Source organism: Rhamphochromis sp. 'chilingali', assembly GCF_963969265.1.
Source record: "Rhamphochromis sp. 'chilingali' genome assembly, chromosome: 17".
Classification (NCBI taxonomy): domain Eukaryota; kingdom Metazoa; phylum Chordata; class Actinopteri; order Cichliformes; family Cichlidae; genus Rhamphochromis; species Rhamphochromis sp. 'chilingali'.
In genome coordinates, this window is record NC_137944.1 from 18051282 (window position 1) to 18066036 (window position 14755).

The following is a 14755-nucleotide window of genomic DNA, read 5'->3' on the forward strand; positions in this document are numbered from 1 at the left end:
GACTTTTAAATAGTCCCAGATTTGTCCTATCAGAGACATCTAAAGATTTTTATTTATCAACAATAAAATATGGAGAAATAAAATCTCAGTAGAAGCTGAAAGCAAGTCTCGTTTTATACAATTAACTAACAAAATATTAACAGATTATGTTTTTTGTTGGCTGACAAATTGATTGATAAATCCTTTCAGCTTTAAGGTATGCAGATGGAGAATTTTGCGTTTTTATTGTAAGAAAAAATATTTTTCAATGAGCTATAATTTATATTTGTACAGTTTATATCAAACATCATCATTTCTAACACGTCACAGCTGTTACATTTAGACATGTGGAAATTCCCACATTTAAATACTTCAGTTATAACTTATAACAGCTGCCCTTTTCTCTGTTTCGATCTGCTTAACTCCAAAATATTAAACGTGCAGCGTGGACCTCTGTTAATGTGTGTGTGTCTATGTGTGGTTGCATCATTTAAATTGTTAGTAACTACTTTAAGATGTCTTTGATTAAACGGAGAGAAACCAATCAGAAAGAACAAAGGTCAATATGTAGTTGAGTATTAATCAACCAGTCACAGTGAAAACAGGATGGAAACAGAAAAATGACAACAGAAAGGGTGTGAATGGGACAGTCCCACAACCCGAGTATATTTCCCACATAAACACAAAACAATACACACAACCAGACACACTCTAAAGCATTAAGAGTCCACGCTCTGCATGTCTGCACCCCGCCGAGCACATGGCTGACCGTGGATGTGTGGCTTTCCATCTCGTGGTTAATGTGTAACTTTGTGTGTGTGTGTTCTTCATATACCTTGGGGAGGTTGTCCTTATACTGACACTGCTTGAAGGCATCTCCGTAGAAGTCTGCCGCCTGATTGGCCAGCTTAGCGATGACAGCGTCTTTCATCTTATCTACATGGTGAACAAGAGCCTTTTAAAAGGATGCACCAGGCAAAGACAAACACGTGAAAAGACTCCAGATAACAAGCTGCTTTACTCAAAATCACACATTAACCCTCGACCACTAACGCCGGTAGTCTGACAGTCCCAGGAAAGGATGGACCAAAGAACCAATTCCCACTTCCATTATTTATTTATTTTTAAGATTTGTTTTTTAATTATCACCAAATTCTTCACCAATTTTAGAAACTTGGAGTGTGCTTGTGATGCTTTTTTCCATTTTATGAGATTTACTTTAACATAATTTGATGGGAAGTATTTTTTCTCGGTATATCCAGTAAAACAGACCCAACGTTATTGATAATGATGCTGGTTGGTTGCTTTGGTCAAACTCTAAAGTGGTTCTCTGAGTGGTTTTCAGAGCTGACTGCTTCCACTACATTAAAACATCACAGCAATACATGTTAGAAAAGTAATCTACAACAAAATTACACAACTTCTCAGCAGATGAGTTTTTGTTTTTTTATATAAGAACCTATTTTATAATGTAATCTTTAAAACTCCAACACACAAACTGTGCAGACAGAATGGGGACAGAAGCTGAGAGTAACTGGGACCTAAACTGCTCCCATCAGCACTGGAAATTAATCTTGAGACCAAAAAAACCCAAAAAACTGCTTAAGTGGGTAATTAAAGATGATATATAATTAATTAAAGTACAATACTTCATTTTATTTGTAACATAAGCTTCTGTGAAAATGTTAACTTGCAAGATGGCCCACAGAGTAAAACTCTTAAGCAGTAGTAGAAGTGTCATGCACTTTTTAAAAGTATTCAAAGGGGCTTAAAATAGAGTCTGTGTTTTAAATAAATGATCATCAAAATGCACTGAAAGGCTTAGTCATGTCTTCAGGGTCAGGGCTTTGGTACCTGAAGTGGCTTTAAGAAAGAAGACCTCCTGGGCCTGGGCCAGCATGATGAGGCTCAGGGTGCCTACAGTCTCAGGGGAGATGTCCATGGTGGGCTCCCTGTTCAGAGCAGACAGCACTGTGTCCTTGATGTGGCCAAACGCCCCGCTGGCCAGCTAAAGGAAGACACCAAGAGGAAAAAAATGAATCCAATCCAAAACTAAAAGAAGATTTTTCCCCAAAAACAGAGCTAACTGTGGCTTTCAGCCAGCTTCCTGGGCCTCAAATGCAGCACCATCAGGTCACATGTTTGATAAGAGCGTCACATGTTAGAAAAGAAATAAAAATACAAATTTGTAAGTCCCGCCTGTTTCTGTCACACTCTGGTCTCGAGCTTGGAGTGAAACATGTCAGATTTGCATTTTGTTTGTTTGTCTGGTTAAACACTCTGCAGGCCTACTCTTTCTGAAGCTTTTCATCCTTCTGGGGAAGCAGATCAATGCAAATATTTATTATCATCAGTGGAAAAGTCAGACTGATGCATTTCACTTCAATTCCTCGAAACCTTAGAAAGATGGGGCTAAACTTCATGAAGTTCATCCTGATAAATTTCTGACAAAGAGGACAAAAATAGACGTACAGCAGAGTAAACCCAAAACAGCTGTAACAGGATGGATCATAATGGTGCTACAAAGAGCTTTGAACATTTCCTGGCTTCAAACACACAGGCAACCGAAACAGAGGAGAGAAACACTCGGTGCATCTACTCTCTGGAGAACATTTGCACAAACATTTGAATCCTGGAAATTTTACCCCTTATCTAAATTTCAGAAACAAGAAGAATCGACTCAGTTAAAACAAACAAACGAACGAAAAACAACACAAAAACAAACACAAAAATTGAATATTTCTCCATATTTTTGTAAAAGACAGCTTGAGTGAACTGTTTTATGAGAGACAAAGGTATAAATTATCTTTTTTTTTTGGTGGGCTCCGGGTTTAGGTTTTGTTTAAGGAGAACTAAATATCATCTAAGTTTTAACAGTGATAGTATACTGTATGTTACTGTGTGGTAGTACACCCACCTGATAGTATTTGGCAGAGGTCTTCAGTCCCTCGTCATTATCCAGATTCTGCTCTGAGGCGATCTGACTGGCCAGAGCTGCCACGTTGAACAACACACACGTCTTCTCATAGCCCAAACTGGCCAGAGCTGCAACACAAAGGCACAAGAAGGGCTCACTCTCAGTTCCACAACATAGTTGAGATTTTCCACTAACCAAATGTGACGCAGCATACAAAAACACGGCCACAATTTTCCTTTATTACTATGTAAAATGTTACTTTTCCTAAAATTTCAAAAGTTCTAGATCAACATGCTTTTATTTGATTGATTTCTATAAATTTTTATCTCCAACATGTCAAACCGTGTTTGTTCTTTGAATTATTGTGGTTTAGTCACAGTGCAAATAGATAAATAGTCATTTACAGTAAGTTTGTAAATTATTAAACTTCTGATAAAAAACACTGCTACACTTATAACAAACTGTTGATTGATCACAGTCACATGACGTTATCGCCACAAGCTTTAAGTGGCCAGTATCACAAAGAGGGAAAATCTCATTGGTCAGGTCGCACCCCTAGGTGTGTGTAGCTGCACTGAGCTGGGGATTTCCCATCCCAGCTGAGAGGTTTGCTCATTACATAGTTCTGAGAGATATTTAGAGACAGCGAAGTTGAGATAACAAGCACTGACAATATTGGAAAGTAGGGCTGCTCGATTATGGCAAAAATGATAATCACGATTATTTTCACTGAAATTGAGATCACGATTATTTGACGATATTTATTTAACCCTTTAAGACCTACTATAGAACCAAGTCCACCAGAGCTTATATTATTTTTTTTACATGCTGTAGTGCCATTTGTGGGAGCATTTCAAGTTGCTATACATCAATACAACTGTTATAGCCCATATTTTAATAATATGTATGCATTAAGTCCATAGTAATTACATAAATTGCAAAAAAGTGCAATAAACTACAAAAAAAATTGAAAATCGCTTTTGTTTTGTTTACATATATTTCTACTTGGAGAAATTTAAGAGGCTTATCCCTCAAAACTTTAAATACAATAAAGTTGCAAAAAATAGTTTACAACAACAGGAAATTTATTTTGAGTGTCTTCATAGTTTTATTTTGGAGATACAGCAATTTTTATATACTGCAGGAAAAACAAAAAACAATCCTATGATGCAAATTTGCAAAGAAAACAGCATGTGCATCATTTCACTGTGGGAAGTGTTACGAACAGCTGATAGGAACGGCAAAGCGTGTTTCTGGAATATTATGTTTTTGTTCCTGCAAGCGCTTTTTATGCAATTTTTGCAAAGCTATATGTGGAACGAAACCGTGACCGAGGACAAGCTGATGGCATCAGATGTAAGTACAACTCCTCCGGTTTCATATGCAAAACAAATTATTGCGCTAGCTTACACGGTTCAGGTTCTACAGGGATTTAAAAATAGTTACGCAAAACGGAGCGTGCTGCTCTGACCGGCTTTAAAGGGTTAACAATGACTTTAAAAAAATAATATAAAATAGTGTGCAACACCACTGAAGTTTTTTTTTTTAAACTCTCTTTTCAACCAACGGCAGTCACTCTCCAAATAACTTCTGCTTAGCTTTCCGAGCTTCCCTCGGGTCCTCTTAATCAGCGGTCTCCAACCTTTTTTGCGCCACGGACCGGTTTATGCCTGACAATATTTTCACGGACCGGCCTTCAAGGTGTCGCGGATAAATTAGGGAGGGGCTATTAATCGGCTCAGTCATTTTTAATGATCGTTGAAAGCCCAGATCGTAATCGTGATTAAAATTCGATTAATTGAGCAGCCCTATTGGAAAGTCCAGATTTTTGTGACTATGTCACTGCTTTTGTTTTTGTCAGGATTCTCTGTCTCTTCTTGCGCTGCATGGGTGAGAAAACTCACAGAGAGGACAAAGTGACATCAGTTTTTTCCCCACTGAATATTGTTTCAGGTTGTTGAAACAGCTGTTTGCATGGATTTACACAAACATCATTCCTTCAAATTAACAGAAACAGAAACAATCCAATGGTTGAGAACTCCAGCTGATCAATATGACGTATGAGTAACTGTGTGTGCATGTGATTTCCCCTTGCTCTGTTACACAAGAAACACATGTCAGCACCACATACTTCTTTATGAAATCTTTCTAACTCCATATGACATCTTGTTGGGCCTGTTTCGTATGTGCATTGAATTAAAAAGAATTGTTTCTCACTGGGTGTGTTTCATGACTGTGTATGTGAAAGAAAGATGAAAACACAAAGAGACAGGAGGAATAAAAGACAGAACAACAACTACGTACCTCAGGGACAGAGTTTTAAATTTACAGGAATTAATGTGATATCATTTCCTCCTTTTACAGCCAACTGTTATACACACAATGACATGCACGTGTTCTTACGGAGGTAAAAATACGTGTTAAAAAAGCCAAACTTACCGAGCTTGACGGAGCCACCAAATAGCGATCCTTTATCAAAGGCATCCTTCCATGTGAAGGTTAAGCAGAGCTGCAGAAACAGGAAGAGGCTTTGTGTTTAAGTGCTTTGGCTCTGTAACTAACACACGGTCATGCGTGCTGCAGCTCAATCATTTACCTGGTTTTCAGAAAAGGGGAACTTGGGCTCGACGGCACACAGCTGATCATAATATCTGCAGAGAGTGATGAAACACCACAGATTGAAACTTTGATTTTGTTTATATCTAAATCCAGAAATAACATTTCTCTAAAAAGTACTCAAAGGGACTTCAATTCATGGCAAGTTAGGAAAAAAGTAATGAAGAGACTTTGAAACATAATTGAAATGAACCAGCTGTATAGAGGTAGAGAATGTTATGACATCTGTGGTGTGAGGAAGCTCAGCCATTTCAGAGTCATCTGACAATGACTCAGGAAACAACAACACACACACGCACATACACACACACCTCGGCTCTTTGTCCTATCAGTATCAGCGCCTGTGATGTGTGAGCAGTCTATTCTGAGGTATGACATCAGGGAATCCCTTTTACCGATCCTTCAACATTTCTCTCCTGAACTCAAAACACATCAGTAAACACACACTGGCGTTTAAAACAGAACAAACTGCATACAAAGTTTGTATCCTATTCTCTCTCTCCCTCTGTCTCTCACTCACACACGCACACACACACGCACACACCTGAGCAGTGGAAAGGTGAGCCGAGGCGTGCCACCTGGTTAGCTTGAGAGAGAAAGAAAGGTTCCTACGCAAACAATGGTCACCATAGTGACACAATGCTAACATCCAGTGATGGCGGCTTAATCAGTTTCAGCATGCTTCTGATCGGTCCTGAGCAGACTGCTACTAAACCACAGGTCCCACATCACACACAAAAGTCTGTAAGTTAGTTTAACCAACAGATTATTATATTAATCTTTTTCAGACAGAATTATTTTTAAATTGGTTTCTATCAATATTTCCCTCAGAAAACCCAAGAAAACAAAAGAGCATAAACTAGCGCTCACACAGTAAGGAAATTTGTTCACGTTTTTAGAGAGACAGGACAGAAAAAAATACCTGGGCTGACTTTTGATCAATTATTTCCAGTCAGTTATTTAAAATCAAAATCTTAAAATAAACAAACACAAACTTCAATATACCTACCTACACAACAACAAAAGGTTGGGATCACAAATTTGCATACCTGGACACTTACTAAGGTAATATGAGAGGACTCTATGCATTAAATAAATCACGAGTCATATTAAAAAGGACAAAGTCCGTACCTGTATGTCACCCAGGAATAAGAAACAGGCCTGTTCAAGATATATTCATTGCAGAAGAAAGGCTACACTGAAACTAACCCACTAATATACTTTTGTGCCCTTATTTTGGAAGTTAACTTTAATCTCAGCGGTCATAAGAACACATAGGCTGCAGGTATATAATAACCCATCAAGTTTAAGAAAAGTCACAAATATTAAGCTGATTTTGTCCCCCAAATTGAAGTTTATAAACACATTTATCCCTCTCCCTGGAAAATACAATCTCCCTCTCCCCCCTCCCTCACCACAGCCTGGGGTTCAGGATCATTTGAGTGCCACATCTCTCTCATCCCTCATTAGTGCCATGCCTCATTTATAAGTACCGGTAAGTGTAGTTACACGGGAGGAAAGGCACCAGTTAACAACATAGAGGTGACAAGGACACAGAGGGACTTTGTTTCACAAAAATATATCACATCTATCCTACCAACTTCCTCTATGCAAAGCACTTAACACAGTGACACCATTTATGCTCAGCTTTATGGAGCTCTCAGTGACATCAGCAACTTCTGGCTGACAGGAAAAGGCACGGTCTGGACTCTCTCCCTTTTGTTTTTGCATCTGTAGATGAGCAGACACATACTGAGGCTTTTCTCACCAACACTGCCTCTGTGCTGACAAACGCGTCAAAACTGCCAGTTAGACGTGATTAAGCTGCATTTTGCTATTGCTAACACTCACACCGAAGGCTTCCTTCTCTAGGCATTTGCGACAGGTGTCTGTGTTTTAAGTATAAGTTTGTTTCTTACAACTCAGGTTCTTTTCTCACATTCAGAAAGTTCAAATTCAGTGTTTAAGCTAAATCTAGACAAGGTATAGTTTTCTTTAAGCCACTTTAGCGTAAAGGCCATAGCTATAAGTGTGAACCAGGTCGGCTTTCCATGCCCAATTTACCCTCACAAGCAACTGACAGTTCGGTTAAACCAGCCAGCACATCCCGCCTGTATTCCCCCCGCAGGGAAACTTGGCAGGAGTAACAAATGACTCAGTTATTTCCCTGAGAGCGTCCTCCTAGCATTTTAGCTCGGTGCTAGCAGCTCAAAGCTAACCCCGCTGGGTGCGGCGATGGCCGAGCTAAATCAGCGCCACAGGTGAGACAGCCGTTCGAACAGTTGGCGTTAGTTACATAGCAGGCGGTTCACGTGTTATGAAACAGTGTTTTGTTTTTTACCTGAGTAAAATCTCCAGGGAGCTCTCGTGTTTGTCTAGCGGCCTTCCCAGCGCGCTCTTGCGGAGCTTGTTGAGCTCCTCCACGGCGCGGAGATACTCTCCCTGATCCTCGCTCGCCGGGTAAGTAGACGTTACGAATTTCGACAGCGGTTTCACCAGATCCACTTCGGACGATTTTTTCAACGGGACTGAAATAAACGTCGCCATTTCGGCCCGTGAAAGCGCTTTATTAACTCAGAAAAAACAGATGGGAACAGCGAGCCACGGACACAAACAAGAACGATCACTTCCTGGATTGTGACAAGCGACGTCAATTACGTAATGGGAAGCGCCGAGGCGCAGCGCGCAGACTCAGTGCCGCTTTACTGAGAAATGAGCAAATGGAAAGAGAAGGAGCTTTGATCTTCCTATTTTCCGTGATTGAACTCCGCCAAAACCTGGAGTTTAATCTGCTGTAAATTGCTGACCTATATACTGCCAAATATATCTGAAATTGAAAGCTATCACGTCACTGTCACGAGGTAGAAACTGCAATCAGTGTTTTGTTTATGTTTTTGCCAGTTTCCCTTATATGTATCTTTATATATACAGATATTATAAAATGTTATTTGGCAAAAAGAAAAAAATTCAAACGAGATCTGGCCAAGAAAACAACAGAAACTGAAACAATTATAACATAACAGTTCTAAAAAATATATCATAAGCGGCCAAAGAGCATTAGATTCATTACAATGTGGAACACAGAGTATGTACAATGAAGCAGTCATAAGAATATTTACAAAACAGGTCATTTCTTTATTTTATATATTCCTCCACTGCAAATCCAAATACAGCTTATTTAGCAAAATAAGCAATGATATTCGAAATTTAACAAATAGTATACAAACAGCTGGTTGTTCAGTTTGCCTTGCACAAGGAAGCTGAACAACACCAAAGGACCTAGAAGACCACTGAAGAATTCAAAAGTGGATGATGGCAGAATACTTTCTTTGGTTAAGATAAACAACTTCACAGCATCTGTGTCAAGAGTGACGTACCATTATCAGAAAAAAGCTTCTGAATGTGAAAACAGAGGTGTTTACAACTGATCTCAGCACAGCTATAGTCAGAGGCAGAATACCTGGAGGGGTTGCTGTGCTTTGGGACAAAAAAATAGACCCTGTGATAAAGCCCATTAGACTGGATGTAGACTGGTGTATTGGTATACAATATACACAGAACAATAGTAGTTTTATCATTCTTAATATTTATACTCCCTATGAATCTTGTCAAAATGAGCAAGAATACCTCAGTAGGCTGGCTTTTATTAATGCATTTATTCAAGACAATGATACTTACAGCATATATGTTTTGGGTGATTTTAATGCTGATCTCACAGACAGCAGTTCTCAGTTTGCTGACCACTTAACTCATTTTTGTCAAGTTAATAATCTTATCTTGTCTACCAAAATGTTACTGCCTGCAGATAGCTATACATACATAAGTGAAGCCTGGCATAGTACATCATGGCTGGACCACTGTATCTGTACAGCTGATGGACATGCAGCTTTAGCAAACATGACTATTAGGTATGAGGTAACTGTGTCAGATCATATACCTTTTGGTTTTACTGTGAATGTGGAACAAATGCCAGCAACAACTGGAAACAATATTGCTAATATTGCTACCAGTGTAAAATTAGACTGGTCAGCTTGTAGTGAAGATGATTTCTTAGCTTATCATAGTAATACCGATATACATCTGAACAACATTTCTTTGCCGAAAGAAGCTATTTTGTGCAAGGATGTCAACTGTAAGAATGCTGTGCATAAACATTTACTCTGCTCCATGTATGATGATATAGTGACTGCTCTGCATGAAAGTGGTACACTGCTTGATAAACAATATAAGCATAAGAAACCTAACATCAGACCTGGCTGGAAAGAACATGTATCCATGTACCATGATGAAGCTCGCATAGCTTATAAATGTTGGGCCATGGCTGGAAGACCTAAACAAGGCCCAGAATTTGAACAGAAAAAATGTGCGAATGCCAGATATAAGTACGCTGTTCGCTTTATAACTAAAAATGAGCAAATGCTGAGAGCAGATTCTTTGGCCAGGAAAATGTTGTGTAATAATATGGCAGATTTTTGGAAAGAGGTGAAAGCTCTTAATAACTGTAAACCATCTCTACCATCAACTGTTGAAGGTGTTTCTGGGGCAGATAACATTGCAGCATTATGGAGACAGCATTACAGTGCGTTGTTTAACTGTATAAAAAGTGATCCATATGAGGACAATCTTGACATGAGTAATGACACAATAAGTGTAAGGACACATGAAGTATATGAAGCCATTCATAGGTTGTCTGATAATAAATCCTCTGGTTTGGATCACATCACTGCAGAACATTTAAAACATGCTAGTTTAAGGCTAGCTCCTCTTTTAGCACTCTGTTTCACTGGGTTTATGATTCATGGCATATTACCAGACTCAATGCTGTGTATTTTACTGGTACCAGTTATGAAAGACAAAGCTGCAAAAGTGAGCTGTTTGGATAATTACAGGCCGATTGCACTAGCCAGTATTTTATCTAAGGTGTTAGAAAGAATCCTGTTTGATAGAGTTAGTGTGTTCATCTCTTCTCTGGATAATCAGTTTGGCTTTAAACCAAAGCACGGCACTGACATGTGCATATATGCACTCAAGGAAATAGTCAGGTTGTATAGGGCTAAAAATTCATCTGTCCTCATGTGTTTCATTGATGCCTCTAAGGCTTTTGATCGAGTGAACCACAGAAAACTTTTTGATAAACTGAAGACACGGGGAGTTCCTCAATACATCGTGAGGATTCTCTCTTACTGGTACGCTCATCAGAACATGCAGGTTAAATGGGGAAGCAGTATTTCTGCCCCCTTTGGTGTCAGCAATGGTGTCAGACAGGGTGGGATTTTGTCTCCAATTTTATTTAATTTATATGTCAATGATTTGTCCATACAGCTGAGAGCCTGTAACACTGGGTGTATATTAGGTGAAGCACTGATAAATCATCTTATGTATGCAGATGACCTGGTTGTTTTTAGTCCAAGCAGTGCTGGGTTACAGGATCTTCTTAATGTCTGTACTGAATATGGTGTGCAATATGACATTGAGTACAATGCTGCTAAAAGTGCTGTTTTGATATGTAGAACCAAGCAGGATAAACAGCTAAATTTCCCTTTGTTTAAACTGGCACAAAAAACTCTTGAAGTTCATAAAAAGGTGAAATACCTCGGTCACTTTATTACTGAGCAAATGAATGATGATGATGACATATACAGACAACGATGTAAGCTCTATGTGCAGGCAAATACTATTGCACGCAAATTCAGCTTTTGTTCACTTCCAGTTAAAGTGGCTTTGTTTAAAGCGTATTGCACACCGCTATATACTGTCCCCTTGTGGTCATCCTACAAACAATGTAGCATGCAGAAGCTGCATGTTGCATATAATGATGCGATGAGAATCCTTTGCAGGATACCTAGAAGTGGTAGTGCCAGTCAGATGTTTGTAGCTGTGGGTGTCTGGACTTTTAAAGCACTTTTAAGAAAGTTAATGTTCAGTTTTAGAGAACGACTGGATGGTTCGAGTAACAGTATAATTTTAGCACTTACAGATCCGACAGTGAGTGGTTCCCGTTACTCATCCAGTCTCAGAAAGCACTGGTTAAAGTGTTTGTGTATTTATTGATTTATTTTAAGTAATTGTGTTTTATGTATATTATGGTTTTATATCTTTACAAATGCTTTATATACTTATTTATATACATATATATATTTAATGGTATACCTTGTGTTGTGTGTGTGTGTGTGGGGGGGGGGGGGGGGGGGGAGTTGTGTGTGTGTGTGTGTTTCTTGTCTTGTTTTTATGGACATGTAGTCTGCCAATAAAGACTGAATTGAATTGAATTGAATTGAAGGTGTAAACCACAGGGTACAATCAAGAACAGGGCCCTGTTTCAGGAAGCCGGTTTAGAAAACTCAGAGTGAAAAACGATACGCAGGGTTGAGTAACCCCGAACTGTCCAACTCGGAATATTCGGTTTCAGAAAGGCTGATAACAAGTAGTTCAGTCAACGCGGAGTTGCTACAACCCCAAGTTAAGCACGCACACGAGGATACATAAAGCCCCGATCAGTGGAGCACAGATTAAGCGAGTCACCATGGAGACGGAGGGAAAGAAGGCGCGGTCGACGTATTTCACAGCGCTCGAGGCGGAAATTCTGATGGCAGCATATGCCGACAGCATGCACATCATGCAGAAAAAAAGTAACACAGCCGCAGCTGCAAAGGAAAGGGAGCATGCATGGCAAAACATAGCCGACAGAGTCAATGCGTGAGTGTTAATTTAAACATTGATCTAGGGATTTCCACCCATATAACACGTTATTTTATCATATGTCATTCTATTTATTATGTTATACATTTTATTTTGTGATGTGATGTGAGCGCAGGTGCAACCCAACAGGCCCCAAACGTTCCTGGCAGCAAGTAAAAATGAAGTATAAAAACATAGTCCAAACAGGTAAGGTGTAATTGTATTATGAGCCATAGTGCTTGGTCTGTGTGTCCTATGTAAATCAATTGCAGTTAGAGGCTACAGTAATATACCACCTGTAAGCACATATTGAAATTATCTGAGCACATCACAAGTACACATTTGCCTACTCTGTATGCCCAAATGTGTGCCGTCACAGCCAACAGAAAAAAAGCGGAGGCCCGAAAAACAGGTGGGGGTCCTCCACCACCACCACCCACAGAGGCTGAGCAGTTGGCCCTCAGCCAAAACAGTGGGCGCCCTGTGGCTGAAGGCATCTCTGCGGGGACATCCTCTGTGGCAACAACCCCACAAGACACAAGTGCCTACATAAGGGGTAAATCCAAAACAATACATGGCGTGCATACATCCATTCTGCACAGTCACCTTGACCAAAATGAACTATGTCGTAGTGAAGTTACTGTCCTACTGACAGAGAATGACAGTCATCAAACAGTTAGGTGAATAAACAACACTGAGACACTTGGAAACTGTTAACGTGCTGCACGGGTGAGGGCCCAGGGAGAGACTCACACACACCGAGCTGCAGTGGTACGTCTTTATTATGAGCATAGCAGTGTCCTTTAATTTTGCATACATGCGTGTGTGTGTGTTAACCTCCCACAGGGTGAGCTCCCTGTTCCCAGAGACAGAGCGAGTAGTACATTCCGTACCTTTCCCAATAAGTGTAACATATGAACATATACCTCAATGCAACATAAAGCTCATAAAAGCGTTTCCACCCTGACACCTACTGATTTTGCCTTCCCTCAGTGTCGGTTGTCTCTGAGAGCATACTGACAATGAGGTGTATGGTGATTGGTATGTCTGGTAATTGCCATTTGCGCCCACATAAGTCATGAGTGACCTGTATGAACCCCATATTCTTCCAGTTGACGGTGATGGTGTACTGCATCTGGTGCAGCCCCCTGTTGAGCCAGACCGACATGCAGTTGTGAGTACTCGTAATACTCCACAGACTACATGTGTCAACAGTAGAACAGCAATGTTGTTAAATGTCTCCACCACAGGCACATGATGACGAAACAGTGACAGCTGCTACAGAGGAGGCCGCAACAGAGCCACACTATGAGGTATACAGTGTACAGTGGAAAATATAACAACTGACGACAATGTGGTACTATGATGACACCATGGACTTACTATGTCCCCGGCAGAGTGATGCTGGAAATGAAGAGGAAGAGGGTCCAGCCACTCCTACAACGAACCTTTCCACAGTGGGTTGTTCAGCACTGATTTACAACCAACCTAAGTAGGCATGTACTATGGATGCCAATGCTATGTCCCTTGTTGCAATAGCTCCCTGTGAAGCAGCTGTATAAGACATATCTGGCCAGGAAGATAAGAAAGTGCGACATGGAAATGGTGCACCTCCAGCTGCAGATCCAAAAGTCGAAGCTGGAGATTGTACTGCTGGAACAACAGTTAAGGGTGGGTGGAGTGATCATAGATGGACGAATCATGTCAGTGTTTGTACAACATACTAATATACGCATTTATTCTTTGTGTACAGGACATACAGGGTGACCAATAAAGGCAGTTGACCACAGTATCTGTGTATTTGTCTTGTAACATGTTGGGTTGACGGGTCACAGGAAATGGTTGTGGCATATGGTGTCTCTGACTGCTCTTCCATCCTGTACGTTCGTGGGTGGGTCAGGATGTTCATCGTGTGGATCACTGCTGTTGTCTGGTTCAGCTGGACACTGTTCACCTCTAATCATGGCAATGTTGTGTAGGATCACACATGCCACAATGATGTCACATGCCCTTTCTGGGGTGACCCTGAGTCCACGAAGGCACTGGAACCGGGCCTTGAGCATTCCGATGGTCATTTCAACTCTGGCCCGTGTCCTGCAATGGGCCAGATTATAACGCTGCTGTGGGCCCGGTTCAGGGTCAGGGTAAGGGGTGAGCAAATAGGGTAGACATGGGTACCCCCTATCACCAAGCAGGTGGCCAGTGAACTCTCCTAGGACAGAAGAATACATGTCAGTGCAAACGTCCCTGTGGCAATTGGTCTCTGTATATTTCACAGTTACTTCGACCCACCATGTCCAAATTTGGTGCTCAGTGTACATTCCCGGAAGATTCGTGAGTCATGTACAGAGCCTGGCCACTTGGCTTCCACATTTGTGATGATGTTGGCAGCATCACATATGATGATGGCAGCACACATATTAGCATCCATTACCATGATGCCATCACTTGTTGGTGTGAAATGCTACAGGGAATTATGTACCTGTACATTGATGCTGTGGACGGACTTCCTGTTCACATAGTCTCCTTCATTTGCTGAGGGTGCAATGATTGGGATGTGGGTGC

At 40.6% G+C, this 14755-nt stretch overlaps 2 protein-coding genes across 4 annotated transcripts in view; one reads left to right on the top strand and one right to left on the bottom strand.

Moving 5' to 3' along the window:
- The window catches only part of pdcd6ip (programmed cell death 6 interacting protein), a 20579-nt gene extending 12416 nt beyond the window's left edge, over nucleotides 1-8163 (bottom strand). Inside the window, exons 1-6 of one of the 2 annotated variants that reach the window (XM_080862886.1) lie at nucleotides 7854-8163; nucleotides 5493-5547; nucleotides 5336-5405; nucleotides 2897-3024; nucleotides 1834-1987; nucleotides 815-915 (exon numbers count right to left, since the gene is read on the bottom strand). In XM_080862886.1, coding sequence (XP_080719012.1) covers nucleotides 815-915; nucleotides 1834-1987; nucleotides 2897-3024; nucleotides 5336-5405; nucleotides 5493-5547; nucleotides 7854-8059 — 714 coding nt within the window. In that variant the 5' untranslated portion in view covers nucleotides 8060-8163. The remainder of the gene's footprint in view (nucleotides 1-814; nucleotides 916-1833; nucleotides 1988-2896; nucleotides 3025-5335; nucleotides 5406-5492; nucleotides 5548-7853) is intronic. The other variant, XM_080862887.1, reaches the window with a different exon arrangement.
- A 3599-nt stretch (nucleotides 8164-11762) lies between these two features.
- LOC308384390 (uncharacterized protein) lies at nucleotides 11763-14139 on the top strand. Of its 2 annotated transcripts, XM_080862917.1 has the most exons (8): nucleotides 11763-12208; nucleotides 12327-12397; nucleotides 12570-12746; nucleotides 13303-13364; nucleotides 13441-13503; nucleotides 13588-13647; nucleotides 13730-13861; nucleotides 13944-14139. In XM_080862917.1, exons 1-8 carry the CDS (start codon nucleotides 12036-12038, stop codon nucleotides 13962-13964), a joined length of 759 nt encoding a protein of 252 aa, XP_080719043.1. In that variant the 5' UTR covers nucleotides 11763-12035; the 3' UTR covers nucleotides 13965-14139. The 2 variants fall into 2 exon arrangements, with proteins under 2 accessions (XP_080719043.1, XP_080719042.1); XM_080862916.1 differs by having other exon boundaries at nucleotides 11764-12208; nucleotides 13730-14139.
- The last annotated feature ends 616 nt before the right edge of the window (nucleotides 14140-14755 follow it).